The sequence below is a fragment of the Heterodontus francisci genome, chromosome 2, assembly GCF_036365525.1.
Source record: "Heterodontus francisci isolate sHetFra1 chromosome 2, sHetFra1.hap1, whole genome shotgun sequence".
NCBI classification, from domain to species: Eukaryota; Metazoa; Chordata; class Chondrichthyes; order Heterodontiformes; family Heterodontidae; genus Heterodontus; species Heterodontus francisci.
In genome coordinates, this window is record NC_090372.1 from 167518474 (window position 1) to 167541694 (window position 23221).

The following is a 23221-nucleotide window of genomic DNA, read 5'->3' on the forward strand; positions in this document are numbered from 1 at the left end:
TGCGGTAACCAGAACTGCATGCAGTACTCCACTTTAATCTCCATTTGGAGAGGCAGGGATTAGTCAAGGATAGTCAGCATGGCTATGTCAGGGGGAGATCATGCCTAACAAACTTGATTGAATTTTGCAAGGAGGTGACTAGATGTGTAGATGAGGGTAAAGCAGTTGATGTAGTCTACATGGACTTCAGTAAGGCTTTTGATAAGGTCCCGCATGGGAGATTGGTTAAGAAGGTAAGAGCCCATGGGATCCAGGGCAATTTGCCAGATTGGATCCAAAATTGGCTTAGTGGCAGGAGGCAGAGGGTGATGGTCAAGGGCTGTTTTTGCGATTGGAGGCCTGTAACCAATGGGGTACCGCAGGGATCGGTGCTGGGAACCCTTGCTATTTGTAGTGTACATTAATGATTTAGACGTGAGTATAGGAGGTATGATCAGTAAGTTCGCAGATGACGCAAAAAGTGGTAGTGTCGTAAATAGTGAGGAGGAACGCCTTACATTACAGGACGATATAGATGGGCCGATAAGATGGGCGGAGCAGTGGCAAATGGAAATTAATCCTGAGAAGTGTGAGGTGATGCATTTTGGGAGGACTAACAAGGCAATGGAATATACAATGAGTGGTAGGACCCTAGAGAGCACAGAGGGTCAGAGGGACCTTGGTGTACTTGTCCATAGATCATTGAAGGCAGCAGCACAGGTAGATTAGGTGGTTAGGAAGGCATATGGGACACTTGCCTTTATTAGCCGAGGCATAGAATATAAAAGCAGGAGGTTATGATGGAGCTGTATAAAACGCTAGTTAGACCACAGCTGGAGTACTGTGTACAGTTCTGATCGCCACACTATAGGAAGTATGTGATTGCACTGGAGAGGATGCAGAGGAGATTCACCAGGATGTTGCCAGCATTTCAGCTATGAAGAGCGACTGGATAGGGTAGGGTTGTTTTTCTTAGAGCAGAGAAGGCTGAGGGGGACCTGATTGAGGTATACAACATTATGAGGGGCATAGATACGGTAGATAGGAAAAAACTTTTTCTCTTAGCAGAGGTGTCAATAACCAGGGGGCATAGATTTAAGGTAAGGGGCAGGAGGTTTAGAGGGGATTTGAGGAAAAACTTTTTCTCCCTGAAGGTGGCTGGAATCTGGAACACTGCCTGAAGAGGTGGTAGAGGCAGGAACCATCACAACATTTAAGAAGTATTTAGATGAGCACTTGAAATGCCACAGCATACAAGGCTACGGACCAAGTGCTGGAAAATTGGATTAGAATAGATAGATGCTTGATGGCTGCCATGGATACGATGGGCCAAAGGACCTGTTTCTGTGCTGTATAACTCTGTGACTCTACTCTGTGGCCTAACTAGTGTTTTATACAGGTCCAGCATAACCTCCCAGCTCTCATAGTCTATGCTTCAGCTAATAGAGGCAAGTATCCTATATGTCTTCTTCACCACCTTATCTACCTGTCCGGCCACCTTCAGGGATATGTGGACATGCACTCCAAGGGTCCTCTGATCCTCTACACTTCTGTATTTTACCATTTATTGCATATTCCCTTGCCTTGTTAGCCTTCCCCAAATGCATTGTCTCACACTTCACTGGATTGACCTCCTTTCACCACTGTTCCACCCACCTGACTAGTCCAATGATATCTTCTTGCAGTCTACAGCTTTCTTCTTCATTATCAACTACACAGCCAATTTTTGTATAGTCTGTAAACCTCTTAATCATACCCCCTACATTAAAGTCCAAAGCACAAAAAGCAAGGGACCTAGTACTGAGCCCTGCAGAACCCCATTGGAAACAGCCTTCCAGTCACAAAACACCCCATTGACCATTACTCTTTGCTTCTTGCCTCTGAGCCAATTTTGGATCCAACTTGCCACTTTGCCTTGGATCCCATGGGCTTTTACTTTTGTGACCAGTCTGCCACGTGGAACCTTATCAAAAGCCTTACTAAAATTCATAAAGACTACATCAAATGCACTACCCTCATCGACCTTCCTTGTTACCTCCTCAAAAAATTCAATCATTTTAGTCAGACAAAACGTTTCTCTGGCAAAATAAAAGCAAAATACTGCAGATACTGGAAATCTGAAATAAAAACTGAAAGTGATGGAAATACTCAGAAGGAACAGGTCAGGCAGCATCTGTGGAGAGAGAGGCAGAGTTAATGTTTCAGGTCTGTGACCTTTCTGATAAAAGGCTTCTTCGCACGAGAAAAGCTGATAACTCCGCTGATGTCAATTGCACAAATTAGTAAGTAGAGAATAAGAAATTCATCCTATATGTATATTATTTGCCACATTTTAGAAATTTCTGACCATTTTTAATGACCAGAAATAATCTCTGCAGAAGAGTTACTTTCATGTTGTATTTGAAAAGCAGTGTATTACTGCAAGTTTACAAAAAAAGGGTTGTGAGAAGTTAGATAAGATGCTAAAGAACTAACCTTAATATTATTTATTCATAGACAGTAAGTAATTAGCAATTCAATAGCTTGTCACTATAATTGATAAAAAAAAACTTCATCCCAACCACATTGAAAGATTTTTGATCTCTTTCTGATTGACATTCTTTATCCTCTTGAACATTGGCAGACAGCTAAATAAAAAACGCAGTCTACCTTTTGTAACAAGAGCTGCAAATGATGCGGAAGGCCCCAGAAATAGCAGGTTCATAAAGGTAGTATGCAGAGGAGTTAGTCTGTTTAAGTCCAGTAAGATGACTCACAGGAGTGGGTTTTATAGCAGACAGATTATTTTCACTTCACACAGAGATTAGTGACATTGATTAAACTAAGTAAACTTGATCATAACTATTGCTCTCTATGGACGCATTAATAAAACAGTTTGATTATTTGAACCAAGTTTTGCATCATCATAAAAAAGATACAGGTATCTGGTTGAGGTCACGAGGGAGTTCCATTGTTATGTGTGTGTTTCCTGGTGTCATACAAATAGATACAAGGCAGTCAATTCCCAAAAAAATAATATTCAGACCACTTACAAAAGTGCAGGACTCAGGGTGAGGAGGCCTGATAGGTGCTGATTGGCACCAACAAATCATAGAACATCCATCCATAATTGAGATAAAGAGCAAATGTGCACAGCAAAAGTGTATCTGTAAGGCAGTACCATGTCTTAGTAAAAACTACCCCTCCCTGTTAGTTATCATTACACGTCTGAATAACATTGCTAGGACTAGGGGAGAGGAGGCTTGGTCTGTGCTGATTTGCATCAGTCAATGCTGAGTGGATCCAAAAGGCTGGCATCGAAATACTGACAGTTGACATGAATTGTTTACTGCGGGCCTTTCTAAATCATCTTCAGCTGCGGTTGCAAAGCTAGACTGCCTTTCTTTGCTTTAAGTAAAGGAGTCTGACATTCTTTTTTCTCCTGATTCGTCACAATCAGAAATTAACATTAATAAAATCCCACTAACAATCGCAGCAGTTAACAAAAATTACAGAAAATTTCAATTGGCAATTGAAAGTCTTCAATCTTGGAAAGAAAACAAAGGTGAACACTTCTTAAATAAATATAAATAGAACAGGCACACACTACGCTTGGCTATTAATTGCTCTAGTTAACTAGAAGAAACTCTTGATTAAACCATCTGTTGATAAATAGTACTGTTGAACAGCATTCGCGCCAACTGTCAGTATTTCAGTGACTGCTAGCATTTTGGGGTCCAGTCAGCATTGACTGATGCCAATCAGCACCTATCAGGCCTCCTCACCCTGAGTCCTGCAGTCTCAAGTCAGTCTGCTCATGTACAATATCCCTCTTTGTCCCAGTGCTAATGATAAGGGTTACAGCCTTTCTATATTCTGTAAGTAGAACTTCCTGCATGAACAGAATTTCCCACCTATAGTATAAAGGTGGCAATCCCTGCCATTAGTGTTAACAGCAATAGAGGAGAGAGGGACCCAACCTGCACATTAGCAGGTGTATTTATTATCTGCTTTTCCATTTCAGAGTCTGCCTTGAATTGTAAGGCAGTGCATCATTAAGCCTACTTGTTTTAATGGCTTTGGAATGTCCAGGACAGAGAAAGGGTTTTCTTCCCAAATTCCAGACAGGGATTGTTTTCCATCATTAGACAATGATGCTAAAGGTGTGTTTGCTAAAAGTTTGTTAAAGTTTGACTTTCCTTTAGCTTTCACCTTTCCCTCCTTTTCCTTTTATTTTCCAGTGGCAGACTTCGCATTGTTGGCCTGCGCTCTTCAGAGGAAGATGCACTTTCTGAGTGAAGTGGGCTTTCATCCATCCACCCCACCCTGCATTGTGCACACAATGGAAGGCACTGTGGTTGAACAGATGTATCAGCCCTGTTGATGAGCAACTGACGCTGGAACACACTGCTTCTTCCAGAAGAGTTTTTCATTGTCTTGAAATGGAAAGGACAGTGGAGTTCCATCGTCAATATTCCACAACATGTCACCAACTTGGGTAAAGATGCCACAGTGCATGTTTCTGATAATCAAAGATCTTGTTGCAATTGGTGCAACTTTTGATGCCACTTTATATGTTTTACACAGAAGGTCCTAATGGGGACCAAATAAATTAATATACTAGCAGCTTGGATAGTATTGAAAAATTTAATTATATTTTATTAATAGGGAAAGATAATAGGCTGTCTGAAATTATGTTCAAATTTTCCACAGGTACAGCAAATTACTACGATGGTATCAAAAATACAATATGTATGCAGGTAGCATTGGAGGAAGCCCCAAGGCTGGCCTTGTGGCAGGGCATCACTTTGGCTATCTGGAATGCTGCCTCCGAGCTGTACCTACAGTAGTTACAGAAAATCCAAAATGAAGATCTTAAAGTAGCACAATACTAATCACAAATTTTTGGAGTTAATTTTCCCTGCCCCCCGCCCCCAACCCCCTCAGACCAAACAAATATGCTCACTAGAAAGTAGTACTAGATAGAAGCCATTAAGTACAGGTTTGAGTATTGTTCAAAAACAATTCCTTACATTGCTAACCAGCTTGGCTGTTTGCGTTGTTTTTTTGATGTCTGGTCTATCAACAATCTCTGTATAACTGTGGACGCTTTGTGCATCTTTCTTGTACAATACCTATTCAGAAAAAGAAAATGATTACCTATCTTATGAACACCAAAATCTATACTTTTAATCTTACAAAAGCTTAATGCAGACTGAAACTTGAAAGACAGATGTTGGACATTACATACTTTCTAAATAAATAAAACTTATATATTCCTCAAATCTGAACATCAGTTATTGACTACATAATGAGGCCTGAACAGGATCAAAGTGTTTTTGGTTAACCTTCATAAACCACTACACTATGTAATTCAGTTTTACAGATAGTCATTTTGGTAGTACAGAACTTGAGAATTGCTGAAAATAGCGACATGTTGTCAAAGCTTTTCATCTTGCACTAATCAGGACAATAGCAAGAATAACCAATGTGGGGGAAAACAACAACTTATACTGCATGAGAAGAGAGTGCTGATTGGTTGGCAAGTGAACTCTGGTAGCGGCGTTGCCATGGAGAATGCACCAGTTTACAGTGACTGACAGTTAACTGCAAAGCTTTGTTTGAAATTTAAACCGGGCAGCTTGACTCTGATTTGTCAAGGCATTGCCCTGAGGAATGAACTAGCGAATGGCTGTCACTTAATTTGTTCAGCTGAAACAGGCACAATGTTTGTACATGTTCTTTCTGTCTGCATAGAACAGGGCCCTGTGCATTAATATATGTACATCCCAAAGACTGGCGGATCGTATCAAACAACATGTCCCTTCCGCTGTTCGCAACGGGCAAGGTACAGGCCATAACCAACCAGCCCGTGCTTGCAAAACTCAAAACACAGTGTCCAACATGCAATGTGATTCCACAATTGGACAACATTTGCTAAATAATCCACATTGTGCTAAGTATTACGCCGACAACCAATTTAAGATTCTCAGTAGGGCTCACAGTGTGGTGGATTTATGCGTATCGGAAGCTACACATAATAATACACAGGGCCCTGTTCTTTGCAGACAGAAAGAACATGTACACACATTGCGCCTGTTTCAGCTGAACAAAATAAGTGGCAGCTGGTTCATTCCTCAGGGCAATGCCTTGACAACTCAGAGCCAAGCTGCCTGGTTTAAATTTCAAACAAAGCTTGGCAGTTAACTGTCAGTTACCGTAAACTGGTGCACTCTCCATGGCAATGCCTCGACCAGAGTTCACTTGCCAACCAATCAGCACTCTTTTCTCATGCAGTATAAGTTGTTGTTTTCCCTTACATTGGTTATTGTTGCATATTGTCCTGATGAGTGCAAGATGAAAAGCTTCGACAACATGTCTCTATTTTCAGCAATTCTCGAATTCAGATTTATTAGCAGAGGTTTCTGTAGATATGTAAATTAATTCAACAGAAATAATTCCCACAAACATCTTCAAGAAAAACTTTATCTTTAAGGAGATGTCCAGAAAAAGTTCCAGATGACCATTATTTACTATATTAAGATGTTGTCACTTCAAGGACAAGGTGAAAATCAAAACACAGGAATTTTCAACATTTATAATGACATTGCACATTAACAGATCTCAGCGCAGAGATCTAAAAAAGCAACTCATTACTTCTGGCATTAAGCATATTAAGATAGACCACATTTCCAAACCAGATTAAAGGGAGAATTTTATGCTCTCCCCCACAGCAGGCCTGGAGGTGGGAAAGAGTATAAAATAGGGTGGGATGGTGGTGCGGGGCGGGTTCCCATCACCATCCCACCTTCGCCAAAATTCTGTCCGGGGTGGGAAGGCCTGTGAATGGTTGCCCCGCCCCGCCACGCTACCAATTGAGGCCCTTAGCTGGACAATCTCCAATTAAGGGCCTCTTCCTGACGCAGCCAATATTAGCTGTGAGGCAGGCGGAACTGACGTTGCACAGAAAACTGTGCAGGCTACTTCTCGGCTTCAGGGGGGTGGGTGTCTCATTTAAAGGCACTTAATGCCTGAACTAGGGACCTGGCATCAGGAAGTGGGGGCTGCTGAGAGACAACCCCCTGCCCTTGCTCCCGACCACCACCCCACCCCCGCAACCCACTCCCTGCGAGACCCCTCCTGCCCTGACCTATCCGAGGCCTGGTGCCAGTGACGCTACTCGCCCTCTGGCAGGTGCTCCGCCAGCAGCAGCCACCGCCGCTGAGCTGGCACTGTAGCTGCTGGCCTCTGATTGACCGGCAGCTCTCCAAGAGGACTTCCGGCAACGGGGTCCTTGATCCTGTGGATGGCACACTGCTGTGCACTTGAGTGCCGAATTGGCACTAGATTTCCATATAGAAATGCAGCAAGACATGGATAATATCCAGGCTTGAGCTGATGTGGCAAATAACATTCGTGCCACATAAGTGCCAAGCAATGACCATCTCCAACAAGGAGAATCTAACCATCTCCCCATGACATTCAATGGCATTATAAGCGCTGAATCCCCCACTATCAAGATCATGGGGATGACCATTGACCAGAAACTGAACTGGAGTAGCCATATAAATACCATGGCTACAAAAGCAGATCAGAGGCTAGGAATCCTGAGGCGAGTAACTCACCTCCTGACTCCCCAAAGCCTGCCCACCATCAACAAGGCACAAGTCAGGAGTGTGATGGAATACTCTCCACTCTCCTGGATGGGTGCAGCTCCAACAACACTCAAGAAGCTCAACACCATCGAGGACAAAGCAGCCCACTTGATTGGTACACCATCCACAAACACCACAGTGGCATCAGTGTGTACCATCTACAAGATGCACTGCAGCAACGTACCAAGGCTCCTTAGACAGCACCTTCCAAACCTGCAACCTCTGCCACCTTAAAGGACAAGGGCAGCAGACGCATAGGAACACCACCACCTGCAAGTTCCCCTCCAAGTCACACACCATCCTGACTTGGACATATATCGCCGTTCCTTCACTGTCACTGCGTCATAATCCTGGAACTCCCTTCCTAACAGCACTGTGGGTGTACCTAACCCACATGGACTACAGCGGTTCAAGAACATAAGAACATAATGAATTAGGAGCAGGAGTAGGCCATTCGGCCCTTCCAGCCTGCTCACCATTCAATAAGTTCATGGCTTTACTGATCACTCCACATTTCCACCTACCCCCGATAATCTTCCACCCCCTTGCTTATGTATGAACATATGAATTAGGAGCAGGAGTAGGCCACACGGCCCTTCAAGGAAGGCATCTCACCACCACCTTCTCATGGGCAATTAAGAACGAGCAATAAATGATGGCCTGGCCAGCAATGCCCACATCCCCATGAACAAAAAAAAACTGCCGCAGGATGAATGCATCCTGGCTTCTCCCAGGATAGCAGGCGTTAGCCAAGTGGATCTCTTGTTGCATATCAACAGAATATTAGGAGTGGTAGCCCTTGCAGTTACAGAACATTCCCCCATTAACATGTGGAGCCCCCAGAGCCACATGTGTGCAGTCAGTTGCACCATTGGAAATCCCGCCAGCCTGGCAAATCCACCTGCTCTCCCTCCTCCTGCTTTTTTCTGGTTAGTGAGAACAATGATTGCCCCTCGCCTTCTATATAGGGCTTTGGTGACCTCTCTGATGCAGTGATGGATGGTAAACATAGAAACGTAGAAAAATAGGAGCAGGAGTAGGTCATTCAATACGATCATGTTAACTAATCCTTTCTCATTGCACAAGACCCAGTCTAGGATGGACTGTTCTCTAGTTGGTTCCTCAACGTATTGGTCCAAAAAAACCATCATGTACGCACTCCAAGAAGTTCTCCTCTACAGTATTATTGCTAATTTGGTTTGCCCAATCTATATGTAGATTAAAAGCACCCTTATTGCATGCGTCTCTGCTTTCCTATTTAATGCCATCCTCTACATCACCACTGCTGTTTGGGGGTCTATAAACAACCCCCACCAACGTTTTCTGCCCCTTGGTATTTCTTAGCTCCACCCATACAGATTCCACATCTGGATTCTCTGAGCTAATATCCTTCCTCACTATTGTATTGATTTCCTATTTTACTAACAACGCTACTCCACCTCCTTTCCCTTTTTGCCTGTCCTTCCTAAATATTGAATACCCTTGGATGTTCAGTTCCCATCCTTGGTCACCCTGCAGCCATGTCTCCGTAATCGCAACTATATCGTATCCGTATACATTTATTTGCGCGGTTAATTCGCCTACCTTATTATGAATACTCTGTGCATTGAGACACAATGCCTTTAAGCTTCACTTCTTAACATTCTTAGTCATCTTAGCATTATTTCGCACTATGGCCCTATTTGTTTCTTGCCCTTGATTTCTATGCCTTCCACTTTTGCCTTTTTATTTTATTTTTATTTAGAGATACAGCATTGAAACAGGCCCTTCGGCCCACCGAGTCTGTGCCGACCAACAACCACCCATTTATACTAACCCTACAGTAATCCCATATTCCCTACCTACACTAGGGGCAATTTACAACGGCCAATTTACCTATCACCAGCAAGTCTTTGGCTGTGGGAGGAAACCGGAGCACCCGGGGAAAACCCACGCGGTCACAGGGAGAACTTGCAAACTCCACACAGGCAGTACCCAGAATCGAACCCAGGTCCCTGGAGCTGTGAGGCTGCAGTGCTAACCACTGCGCCACTGTGCCACCCTATTTGTTTCCTGTCTCCTCAGTCTCCCCACTCAGGTTCCCATCCCCCTGCCATTTGAGTTTAAATCCTCCCCAACAGCACTAGCAAACGCCCCTGCGAAGACATCAGTTCTCGTCCTGCCTGGGTGTAACCCCTCCCGCTTGTACAGGTCCCACCTTCCCCAGAACCGGTCCCGATGTCCCAGGAATCTAAATCCCTCCCTCCTACACCATTTCTCCAGCCACACATACATTTGGTCTATTCTCCTGTTCCTATACTCACTAACACGTGACACAGGAAGTAATCCTGAGATTACTACCTTTAAGGTCCTGCTTTTTAATTTAGCTCCTAACTCCTTAAATTCATCTTGCAGGACCTCATCCCTTTTTCTACCTATGTCGTTGGTACCGACATGTACCATGACCACTGGCTGTTCACCATCCCTGAAGGCAACATACCATCCTGGAGTCCCGTTTGCGGCCACAGAAATACCTGTCTGTTCCCCTTACAATTGAATCTCCTATCACTATGGCTCTCCCAGTCTTTTTCCCTCCCTGCTGTGCAGCAGAGCCATCCATGGTGCCATGAACTTGGCTGTTGGTGCTTTCCCCTGGGAGGTTATCCCCCCCATTCTATTCAAAGTGATATATCTGTTTGAGAGGGGGATGGCCACAGGGGACTCCTGCACTACCTGCCTGCGCCTACTACTCCGTCTGGTGGTCACCCATCCCTTTTCTGTCTGTGCAGCCATTACCTGCGGTGTGACCACCTCGCTAAACGTGCTAGCCACAACGTCCTCAGCATCGCGGATGCTCCACAGTGAATCCACCCGCAGCTCCAGCTCCGTAATGCGGCTAGCCAATAGCTGCAGATGGATACACTTCCTGCACACATGGTCGTCAGGGACACTGGAAGCGCCCCTGATTTCCCACATAGCACAGGAGGAGCATATCACGGGTGCGAGCTCTCCTGCCATGACTTACCTTTAGATTAATTAGTTACTCCCTTTAAAAAATATTAATTACGCTCGGGGCCTTGTTCGACTCCAAACATTACCCACTAAAATCTAAAGTCCTTAATAAATTACACTAATTTAAAAAAACACATACTTTAGTAGTACTCACCTTATCACTTATACAGTAGGTTTAAAAAAAAACATCCCCCTGATCTTTTTTAAAGTTATTTCCAGGCTCTAACAGCTGTTACTCACCAACCAATCACCTTGCAGCTTTCCTGTGATGCCACTGTTGACTTTCTTTCAAACTCCAGTGCGCCTGGACTGCTCTCCGCTCCGCTCCCAGAAGGTAAGTGACTGGGACTCATTCATGGGAAGTGGGCGTCACTGGCAATGCCAGCATTTATTGCCCATCAGAAAGTGGTGGTGAGCCGCCTTCTTGAACGCTGCAGTCCATGTGAGGTAGGTACACCCACAGTGCTGTTAGGAAGGGAGTTCCAGGATTTTGATCCAGCGACAGTGAAGGAACGGCGATATAGTTCCAAGTCAGGATGGTGTGTGACTTGGACGGGAACTTGCAGGTGGTGATGTTCCCATGAATCTACTGCTCTTGTCCTGCGAGGTGGTAGAGGTCGCGGGTTTGGAAGGTGCTGACTAAGGAACCTTGGTGCATTGCTGCAATGCATCTTGTAGATGGTACACACTGCTTCCACTGTGCGTTGGTGGTGGAGGGAGTGAATGTTTGTGGATGGTGTGCCAATCAAGTGGGCTGCTTTGTCCTGGATGGTGTTGAGCCTCTTGAGTTGTTGGAGCTGCACCTATCCAGGCAAGTGGAGCGTATTCCATCACACTCCTGACTTGTGCCTTGTAGATGGTGGACAGGCTTTGGGGAGTCAGGAGTTGAGTTACACGCCGCAGGATTCCTAGCCTCTGACCTGCTCTTGTAGCCACGGTATTTATACGGCTACTCCAGTTCAGTTTCGGGTCAATGGTAGCCCCTAGGGTGTTGATAGTGGGGGATTCAGCGATGGTAATGCCAGTGAATGTCAAGGGGAGATGGTTAGATTCTCTCTTGTTGGAGATGGTCATTGCCTGGCACTTATGTGGCGCAAATGTTATTTGCCACTTATCAGCCCAAGCCTGGATATGGTCCAGGTCTTGCTGCATTTCTACACGGACTGCTTCAGCATTTGAGGAGTCGCGAATCGTGCTGAACATTGTGCAATCATCAATAACATCCCCACTTCTGAACTTATGATTGAAGGAAGGTCATTGATGAAGCAGCTGAAGATGGTTGAGCCTAGGACACTAACCTGAGGAACTCCTGCAGTGATGTCCTGGAGCTCAGATGATTAGAATTAGAACATTACAGCGCAGTACAGGCCCTTTGGCCCTCGATGTTGCGCCGAGCTGTGAAACCATCTGACCTACACTATTCCATTTTCATCCATATGTTTATCCAATGACCACTTAAATGCCCTTAAAGTTGGCGAGTCTACTACTGCTGCAGGCAGGGCGTTCCACACCCCTACTACTCTCTGAGTAAAGAAACTACCTCTCACATCTGTCCTATATCTATCACCCCTCAACTTAAAGCTATGTCCCCTCGTGTTTGCCATCACCATCTGAGGAAAAAGACTCTCACTATCCACCCTATCTAACCCTCTGATTATCTTATATGTCTCTATTAAGTCACCTCTCCTCCTCCTTCTCTCTAACGAAAACAACCTCAAGTCCCTCAGCCTTTCCTCGTAAGACCTTCCCTCCATACTAGGCAACATCCTAGTAAATCTCCTCTGCACCCTTTCCATAGCTTCCACATCCTTCCTATAATGCGGTGACCAGAACTGCACGCAATACTCCAGGTGCGGTCTCACCAGAGTTTTGTACAGCTGCAGCATGCCCTCGTGGCTCCGAAACTCGATCCCCCTACTAATAAAAGCTAACACACCATATGCCTTCTTAACAGCCCTATTAACCTGAGTAGCAACCTTCAGGGATTTATGCACCTGGACACCAAGATCTCTCTGCTCATCTACACTACCAAGAATCTTCCCATTAGCTCAGTACTCTGCATTCCTGTTACTCCTTCCAAAGTGAATCACCTCGCACTTTTCCGCATTAAACTCCATTTGCCATCTCTCAGCCCAGCTCTGCAGCCTATCTATGTCCCTCTGTACCCTACAACATCCTTCGGCACTATCCACAACTCCACCGACCTTAGTGTCATCCGCAAATTTACTAACCCACCCTTCTACACCCTCTTCCAGGTCATTTATAAAAATGACAAACAGCAGTGGCCCCAAAACAGATCCTTGCGGTACACCACTAGTAACTAAACTCCAGGATGAACATTTGCCATCAACCACCACCTTCTGTCTTCTTTCAGCTAGCCAATTTCTGATCCAAAGCACTAAATCACCTTCAACCCCATACTTCCGTATTTTCTGCAATAGCCTACCGTGGGCAACCTTATCAAACGCCTTACTGAAATCCATATACACCACATCCACTGCTTTACCCTCATCCACCTGTTTGGTCACCTTCTCGAAAAACTCAATAAGGTTTGTGAGGCACGACCTATCCGTCACAAAACCGTGCTGACTATCGCTAATGAATTGAATCGCTAATGATTGACCTCCAACAACCACAGTCAACTTCCTGTGCCCTAGGTATGACTCTAACCAGCAGAGAGTTTTACCCCTGATTCCCATTGACTCCAGTTTTACTAGGGCTCCTTGATGCCATACTCGGTCAAAAGCTGCCTTGATGTCAAGGGCAGTCACTCTCACCTCACCTCTTGAGTTCAGCTCTTTTGTCCATGTTTGAACCAAGGCTGTAATGAGGTCAGGTGCTGAGTGGCTCTGTCAGAACCCAAATTGGGTATCACAGAGCAGTTTATTGCTAAGCAAGTGCCGCTTGATGGCACTGTTGATGACACCTTCCATCACTTTGCTGATGATTGAGAGTAGACTGATGGGGCAGTAATTGGCTGGGTTGGACTTGTCCTGCTTTTTGTGTACAGGACATACCTGGGCAATTTTCCACATTGACAGGTAGATGCCAGTGTTGTAGCTATACTGGAACAGCTTGGGTAGGGGTGCAGTAAGTTCTGCAGCACAGGTCTTCAGTACTATTGCCAGAATATTGTCAGGGCCCATAGCCTTTGCAGTATCTACTGCCTTCAGTCATTTCTTGATATCATGTGGAGTGAATCAAATTGGCTGAAGTCTGGCATCTGTAATGCTGGGGACTTCAGGAGGAGGCCGAGATGGATCATCAACTCGGCACTTCTGGCTGAAGATTGTTGCAAATGCTTCAGCCTTATCTTTCGCACTGATGTGCTGGGCTCCCCCATCATTGAGGATGGGGATATTTGTGGAGCCACCTCCTCCAGTTAGCTGTTTAATTGTCCACCACCATTCACGGCTGGATGTGGCAGGACTGCAGAGCTTAGATCGGATCTGTTGGTTATGGGATTGCTTCACCAGGATGACACCTCATTTTGAGATATGCCTGGTATTGCTCCTGGCATGCCCTCCTGCACTCTTCATTGAACCAGGGTTGGTCTCCTGGCTTGATGGTAATGGTAGAATGGGGGATATGCCGGGCCATGAGGTTACAGATTGTGGTTGAGTACAATTCTGCTGCTGCTGATGGCCCACAGCGCGTCATCGATGCCCAGTTTTGCACTGCTAGATCTGTTCGAGATCTATCCCATTTAGCACGGTGCTAGTGCCACACAACACGATGAAGGGTATCCTCAATGTGAAGGCGGGACTTCGTCTCCACAAGGACTGTGCGGTGATCACTCCTACCAATAAAGTCATGGACAGAAGCATATGCGGCAGGCAGATTGGTGAGAACAAGGTCAGGTATGTTTTTCCCTCTTGTTGGTTCTCTCACCACCTGCCGGAGACCCAGTCTGGACTCAGCCAGCTCGGTCAGTAGTGGTGCTATCAAGCCACTCTTGATGATGGACATTGAAGTTCCCTACCCTGAGTACATTTTGTGCCCTTGCCACCCTCATTGCTTCCTCCAAGTGGTGTTCAACATGGAGCAGTACTGACTCATCAGCTGAGGGAGGGCTGTCGGTGGTAATCAGTAGGAGGTTACCTTGCCCATGTTTGACCTGATGCCATGAGACTTCATGGGGTCCAGTGTTGATGTTGAGGACTCCCAGGGCAACTCCCTCCCTACTGTAGACCACTGTCCCGCCACCTCAGCTGGGACTGTCCTGCCGGTGGGACAGGACATACCCAGAGATAGTGATTGTAGTGTCTGGGACATTGTCTGTAAGGTATGATTCTGTTGCTTGACTAGTCTGTGGGACAGCTCTCCCAACTTTGGCACAAGCCCCCAGATGTTGGTAAGAAGGACTTTGCAGGGTTGATAGGGCTGGGTTTGCCATTGTCGTTTCCGGTGCCTGGGCCGATGCTGGGTGGTCCGTCCGGTTTCATTCCTTTTTATTGACTTCGTAGTGGTTAGGTACAACTGAGTGGCTTGCTAGGCCATTTCAGAGGGCATGTAAGACTTAACCACATTGATGTGGGTCTGAAGTCACATGTAGGCCAGACCAGGTAAGGACAGCAGATTTCCTTCCCTAAAAGACATTAGTGAAAAAGATGGGTTTTTACAACAATCGACAATGGTTTCGTGGCCATCATTAGACTAGCTTTTAATTCCAGATTTATTAATTAAATCCAAATTCCACCTTTTGCTGTGGTGGGATTCGAACCTATGTCGCCAGATCAATACCCTGGGTCTCTGGGTTACTCGTTCAGCGATAATACCATTACGCCACTGCCTCCTCTCTCGGCATTCTCCCCTCAGGTTCGCTCCTCTCCACTCAGCACCCGGAAGGTAAGTTACTGGGCCTCGATTCTCGGGCTGTATTTATCGGCTCCTCTCTCAGCGTTCTCCCCTCAGGTCTGTTCCTCTCCGCTCTGCTCCCAGAAGGTAAACTGTGAGATGTTTCTGTTATCACCTGCTCCTGGCTGGAAGGATCCACTGGCATTGAAATTTAGGGCGATAGTGACTTGATGGCCACTGGCAGCACCGCCCTTGCCCCGCTGTGCGGCTGCAGGAGGTGGCACGGTTCACTGACCACCTCCTTGTTGAACCACAGGCACATCACACACAGCTCCTAGCTGAGGTATGAGAATTGCTCCCTAAAGAGCCTAGATGGGTAGAACCTTCTATTGAGAGCCTCTCTCCTCCTCCTTATGTGCACTGCATCCCCTCTCTGCTGCCTAAGCTCCATTCCCAAAAGAGAATACAACTATAACCCTCATTACTGTAGCAGGCTTTCTCTTGACAGGGCAGCAAACTCCTCTGACCTCTCTTGCAGGATCCAGCACCACTCCCTTGAAAATCCAAAAAGCTTGCAAAACTCCTCCAAGAATACAATACAGTACTCCCGTAAATTCCACATCAGCAAAAGGCAGTCAAAAGCACCTTACCTGGAGGTTGGACGTTTATTCCTTTAAATAACACTAGTTGGTACAGGGTCCCTCAAGCAGCTATATGCATGTTCAGCTGGCAATGATTATGAGAGGGTATTAACTGGATCTGTGCAAGCCAAATGGCAGATCATCACCAAATCAGCATTAGAGACTGATTGACATCATGATTTTTCCACTCTGTATGTTTCCGACACATGCATGGCACAATCATGGTGCAGTGCACAGTTCACTTTGGGGCTTCTGTAACACCAGCGCCAGCAGCACTACAGACCCTGATTTTGTGACCTAAGTTATTACATGGGGGATACCGTACTAAAAAGCAAACAATGAAAGCACACTGTTTGTTCAACACTGTTCAACACAATTTTTAAAGAAATGACCGCAGTACGAGTTAACCAATAATTGCAGTTAAGCACATATTATTGACTTTTGAAATCTAGCCATAACTCAGGAAAGATATATTGGCCTTAGAGGAGATGGTGGCAAAGTGGTAATGTCACCGAACTACTAATCCAGAGGTTCAAATCCCAACATGGCAGCTGGTGGAATTTAAATTCAATTCATTAATTTAAAAATCTGGAATTGAGTAATGGTGCCACGAAACTACCATCGATGATCATAAAAACCCATCTGGTTCATAATGTCCTTTTGGGAAGGAAATCTGCCATTCTTACTTGGTCTGGCCTATATCTGACTCCAGACCCACAGCAATGTGGTTGATCTTAACTGCCCTCTGAAATGACCTAGCAAACCACTCAGTTGTCAAGGGCAATTAGGGATGGGCAACAAATGCTGGCCTTGCCAGTGACGCCCACATCCCATGAAAGAATAAAAAAGGGTCCAGTGCAGATTCCCAAAAATGATACTGTGGCTGAAAATGTTAAATTTTGAGGACAGGTTGCACAAACTTGGCTTATAATCGCTTGTGTTTAAATTTATAACGGAATATGATAGGGTAGATAAAGAAAAACTATTTCCTCTGGTGGGGGAGTTCAGGAAAAAGGGACGTAAAATTAACACTATGCTTGTTAACATTAAAATCAGGAAAGACTTTTTCACAATATGGGTTTGGAAATCTGGAACTCTTTCAGAAAAAGCTGTGGATGCTGAGTTAATTGAAATTTTAAAGACTAAAATCAGTAGCTTTCTGACTACAAAAAAGTTTACAATAGAAAGCTCCAGGAATGCTGACAGGGTTGGCTGTGCGGGCACAAAACCTGCTATGTAGCTGTCCAATTAGGCAAAAGTTGACAATGGAGACCTACTCTTACAATTTTTTAATTAGGCCTTATATTTTAGACATATTTTCAAGACATGAGAGATATAAACATTTTACTGGAAATCATCTCTTCTTAAAATAAGAACATTTTCAAAGAATAGAAACTGGAGATTTAAGATCATCCCCTATTTATTTGGGCTCTCAACAGTTTTTGCAGCTGTCGATGGCACACACCAAAGGGCTATTTAATTGCTCAAAGTTAATGACAATTTTGTGAAGGGCAAAGATAAAAGTTATGGTTGGCCTTCTGAGACCTATGATATGTATCTGCATCAGTCAAACCAACTAAAAAATACTTTTTAAAATGCCAGACGTTCTTTGAAACCCATTCATCTTACTATAATTTTCCTTTATGAGATTGTACAAATTTCAAATAGGAGTCATTACTGACAGTTAAAAACCATATTAAAAATCTCCCACTAGATACTGCTGTAGACTAGGGTTCTGTTATAGAATGGTACAGCACAGAAGGTGCTCATTTGGCCCATCATGCCTGTACCGGCTCTTTGTAAAAGATATCCAATTAGTCCCACCCACTCACCTGCTTTTTCCCCATAGTCCTGAAAATGTCTCCCCTTCAATTGTTTATCCAATGTTTCTCTGATAGCGGACTGACACGAAATAAAGGATTCATGACAGGGTAGTACCATGCAATAAAAACAAGAAATGCTGGAAATACTCAGCAGGTCGAGCAGCATCTGTGGAGAGAGAAGCAGAGTTAAAGTTTCAGGTCAGTGACCCTTCATCAGAACTGGCAGAGGCTAGAAACGTAGAAGGTTTTAAGCAAGTAAAGCGGGGGTGGGGCAAGAGATAACAAAAGAGGTGTTGATAGGACAAGGCCACAGAGAATAACTGACCAGAAGGTTATGGAGCAAAGGAAAACGGTATGTTAATGGTGTGGTGAAACACAAAGCGTTAGTACAGAGAGAGTGTTAATTGACAGAAAACTGAACAGCCGGGCCCCAAGCACAAACATGAAAAAAACAGTAGGTAGGCACAGTAGAAACAAACTATACAAACTAAAATAAAATAAACACACAAAAAATAAAAATAAAAAGGGGGGGGGCCCATCATGCTCTGAAATTATTGAACTCAATGTTCAGTCCGGCAGGCTGTAGCATGCCTAATCAGGAAATGAGGTGCCGTTCCTCGAGCTTGCGTTGATGTTTATTGAATGTTCACATGCAATACCTGCATGTTCATGGAAAAATATCCTTTCTCACCTACAAAGCAATTACATTCTGTAAAGGTACATTGCTCTACATATGTTTAATCAATTACACTTGGAGCTCTGGGGTAACAACAAAAAATTCCATTACAAACAAGTAAAATTACAAGTCACTGCTCTTATAGTTTATCAGTTACACAGGATACACTGTACCTGACTAATGTCAGTGGGGGATCAAGTTAGAAATGTAAAATATTCAGTTGTACACATGTTCAGAGCTGCCATCAATGTAATAGAGACTGGCAAGGCTAGGTTAACTACTGACTACAACTCTAAATGATGCAGGTAAGATCAAAATAAGTGACCCTATTCTAAATGGCACAGTGGCGCAGTGGTTAGCACCACAGCCTCACAGCTCCAGCGACCCAGGTTCAGTTCTGGGTACTAACTGTGCGGAGTTTGCAAGTTCTCCCTGTGACCGCGTGGGTTTCCGCCGGGTGCTCCGGTTTCCTCCCACAGCCAAAGACTTGCAGGGTGATAGGTAAATTGGCCATTGTAAATTGCCCCTAGAGTAGGTAGGTAGGAGGAGAATTGAGGGAAGGTGGGGATGTGGTCGGGAATATGGGGTTAATGTAGGATTAGTATAAATGGTTGGTTGTTGGTCGGCACAGACTCGGTGGGCCGAAGGGCCTGTTTCAATGCTGTATCTCTAAATAAAATATAAAAATAAAACAAATTCTTAAGCAAGTTAACACATAAAAGCAAACAAATGAGTTTGTTTTATCTAAATCTTATGTGATTTTCCATTCGTTAAAAATCAAGGAACTCCCAAGGACAACCTCTGACAAACTGTATACCCACCTCCTCTTTTGTCTCCTGTTTCCCCCCCCCACCCCTGGAAAGCAGCTTCCACATGCATCTGAACGTATCTCTCAACCGTAGGATGCTTGTGTTTGCTGAGGGTCTGATGCCGACATTATGAGAACCAGCTGAAAGTTCATATAATTAACACAAAAGCTTAAGTGGAAAACAGCTCAGGAAAAACAAAGAACATGTACTATTCTATTAACAGTAACACCCATATTAATGAATGCATTTGTTGCCATAAATAATACTGGCTATGATTGTTTACTGCCAGTGCTCAGGGACAGAAAATGTGGCACTGTTACATAATTTCAAAAATAAGTCATTATCTGTAAAGTGCTTTAGGAATGCTCCAGGTTATGAAAAACACTAAATAAAGTTGCTGTTAGCTCTCCTCTTGCACTTAGCTCTACCTATCTCTGAATCAAATAATGTAATTATTTACAAATGTATACAGGGCTAAAATTATAATCACAATATATGTGGAACCTATCCAATTCAAGTCTGAAATCATTATAGCCGAATTTTCCCACAGATGTTGGGAACCCAACATCGGGGCCATTTCCAGGTCTCAACTCACGCATTTTCGAAGCACGCCAGCCGCATAGCCCGCCAACTGGGGGCTAGTAAAATCTAAATCACCACTTGCCTTCTGAATTCCTTGATCTATCTGCAAGTTAACTTTCCATGATTCAAATACGAAGACACCCAGGCCATTTTGAAAGCACACGTTTTCCAGTCTCTCACCATTCAAAAAAACATTTTTTTTTAAATCCAAAGTGGGTAACTTGATACTTCACCACATTGTATTCCTTCTGACCTCTCACTTCTAACTCAGAATGTGTGAGTCTAAGTTCCATTTCAGGATTTGAGCATATAATCCAGGCTGATAATTCAGTGCTTTACTGAAGATATACCTCATTGTCAGAGATTTCGTCCTTCGGATAAGATGTTCAGCAGAGCTCAGTCTCGCTGTTCTGCTAGTTCAGGTTGACATTAAAAATCCTATGAATTAATCAAAGAAGAGGGACCTTTCCTGCTATTCTACCTGCTATTCTAGCTAGCATTTCTTCTGCAACCAATAGATTAATTTAATCATTCAGGACTGTTTGTCAGTACTTGCATATAATTACTCCATTGTATGTCTATGCTTTGGTATGTTTGACACATATAAGGTCCCAATCTATCCTTTACTTTTATAAGTATAAAACCGTAACTTACCATGTTTATCAAAAAACAGTTCTTCTGCCAAAATAATACCTGAACACACATATGAACAAAATACAGACACGCACTTACATCACTTTGATGTTTATTGACTTCCATCGCATGTTTAACGTCCGGCGGTTCTTTCATGTTAGAATAATTTGATTTTCCTTTCTCAGCATCGTATTTTTGCTTGTATTGTTTCTAATAGAAGAAAAGTCAGCACCTTAATAGACTGTAAAGAGGGTCAAAATACTGGAATAATGTTTACATTAAAAAAGATTCCTTTACTTTTTTCCCCATTTTGGATTGCATACATTTTAAATCACATTCAATATGTTAAAAATTTTACTTTTTTTAACTGAGTCAAATAATTAAGTTGGAATGCAAACTGATACAATTATACTGTAACTTAAAATGGAACAAAATTGAATAGCCCCCAAAAACAGGTACAGGGATTGCAATGTGAGATTAATCTGCACCTGACATGGAAGTGGTGGCCAACTCATTCGCACACTTGTGGACCCTACCATGGCGCAGCATCTGATGGCCGAAGTCTCAGTTTTAATTGCAGCACAAGCAATGTCTGGGTGCAGCAGTGGAAGCTCAGACTAAAGTCATGCAAGCTCAGTCTGCTGCAATCATAGTTGCAGATACCAATATGCAAAGCAGCTTGCAGGATCTGATAGCAGCCCAGCAATCTGTCCTCCAACACATTGCTAGGATTGCTGAGAAGAGAACCTATGGGCTTGGCTTTGGTACCTCGGAGCACAAACCTACTGTCTTCGCTCAGGATGGGAGCATTTGTCCTCATACCACTGCCACTCTGTCAGTGTCCTTGCTGTAACCTGTCAACCAGTCAACCCAGACTGTTGCTGCCCACACTCAGGTGATGCAGTTAAAAGCTGGGCCTACTAGGGGCAGAACTGAACAAGCTCATCTTGCAAGGTCATTTTCAGTCTCCCTCACTGAAAATCATCAACCTCCCATCAGATTTGCTGCAGCCACTGGGGTAGTACTGCATAAGAGCACGAGGACAGGCAAAGCACATGGAGGGCATCTGAGTGCACAGAGCAAGTAACTGTAGATCTCCTTTAAAAACCCTGAACCATGGTAAGTTAGAATGGTGAAATCAGTGTATAGTCAGGCACAGGAAGAGAAATAAAGGGCCTAATTTCACATTGCCCCAGCGAGTCGGATGGTGGCGTAGGGGCAGATGGGGGCGGCGTAAAATTGAGCGAGTGGCTCCAGGAGGCCTTCCTGCTCTGCTCCCACAAACTTTATGGCGGTCGGGTGGGGAGGATCCGCCCGCCTGCCTGAGGCCAGTCAAGGCCCTTAAGTGGCCACTTAACAGCCACTTAAGGGCCCTCGCCCATCTCCATGGGTATTTTACCCGTGGCAAACGGGCATGCTGGGAACGTGAAAGGCCACCCAGCAATAGCTGGCGGCCTTTCCATGCACCAGGAGGGTGCCATGGCAGTCGGGCACAAGGTGCCCAATTGAGGGCCACCCTCTCCTCCCAACCCACCCTGGGACCCAGGACGCCTCCCTTCCCCCCAAACGACCACCCTTGCCTCGCCAGGGCGCACACGATTCCCTCAGCGAGGCATCGACAACCTACCTTGGATCCCAGCTCCAAGGCATCCTCCTCGGTTGGCTGGGCTGCAGTCCCAGCAGTGGCCACCGCTCACAGTGATTGGCCAGCAGCTCACTCAGGCGGATCTCCTCCCTCAGGCGGGTGAAGGCCCCAACTTGGGACAATTAAAGCCCGGGGACCCGTAAAATGCGGGTAGGATCCCCGGGCTAGGCGGAAGCGGCTTCACCACCGACGTAAAAGTCGGTGGCGAAGTCCTGTCCGCCTATGGTAAAATCCAGCCCTTTGAAAGGGAAAGAAAGATTGGATGAAGAGAGTGAGGAACAGTGCATCAGACGTCTCTTCTTCAGCAAGGAGGTGCTCATTAAAATCTGCCATCTGTTGCAGCCAGAACCACAGGGCGAGGGCAGCACTGCCTGTGGCTATAGAGTGCGGCCATGAACTTTTTTGCAACAAGCTCCATTCAGGTTGGAGCAGTTGATATTTGTGACAACTCCGAGTTAGCCATCCACTGTTGTGTAAGGGAGGTCACTGAGGTTCTGTATGCAACGAAAGCTGCATACATTTCATTCTCTCTTGTCATAGAGAAGCGGATGGAACAAGCACACAGACTCCCCATGATGCAAGGTGCTGCATCATTTCCAACTTGCACTTCCAACAACTTACAGAGCAATTTATCATGGGCGTTAAATGGGCAACTACAAGTCTAACGTACGGCACACCCTGATAACAGCATTTGATTGAAATTGCTACAATTGTACAGGGTTTTGGTGAGACCACATCTGGAGTACTACGTGCAGTTTTGGTCTCCGCATTTAAGAAAGGATATACTTGCATTGGAGGCAGTACAACGAGGGATCGCTGGATTGGTCCTGGGATGAGACGCTAAATAAATTGGGCCTATATTCTCCGGAGTTTAGAAGAATGAGAGGTGAGATCATTGAAACATATAAAATTCTAAAGGGGCTGGATAGGGTAGACACAGAGATTATTTCCGCTGGTGGGGGAATCTAAAACACCAGGGCACAGTCTCAGGATAAAGGGCCAATCATTTAG

At 44.8% G+C, this 23221-nt stretch overlaps 2 protein-coding genes across 9 annotated transcripts in view; both read right to left on the minus strand.

Annotated features, from left to right (window-relative positions):
* Window positions 1-23221, minus strand: part of nebl (nebulette) — a 433041-nt gene that overhangs the window by 97430 nt on the left and 312390 nt on the right. The gene's annotated exons all lie outside the window — the stretch shown is intronic.
* The window catches only part of LOC137348191 (nebulette-like), a 120453-nt gene that overhangs the window by 33074 nt on the left and 64158 nt on the right, over window positions 1-23221 (minus strand). For 4 of the 5 annotated variants that reach the window (XM_068013543.1, XM_068013552.1, XM_068013536.1 and 1 more), the window contains 2 exons: window positions 20665-20775; window positions 4992-5093 (listed from right to left, as the gene is read on the minus strand). In XM_068013543.1, coding sequence (XP_067869644.1) covers window positions 4992-5093; window positions 20665-20775 — 213 coding nt within the window. Of the gene's footprint in view, window positions 1-4991; window positions 5094-17874; window positions 17951-20664; window positions 20776-23221 lie in introns of those variants that run through there. The other variant, XM_068013560.1, reaches the window with a different exon arrangement.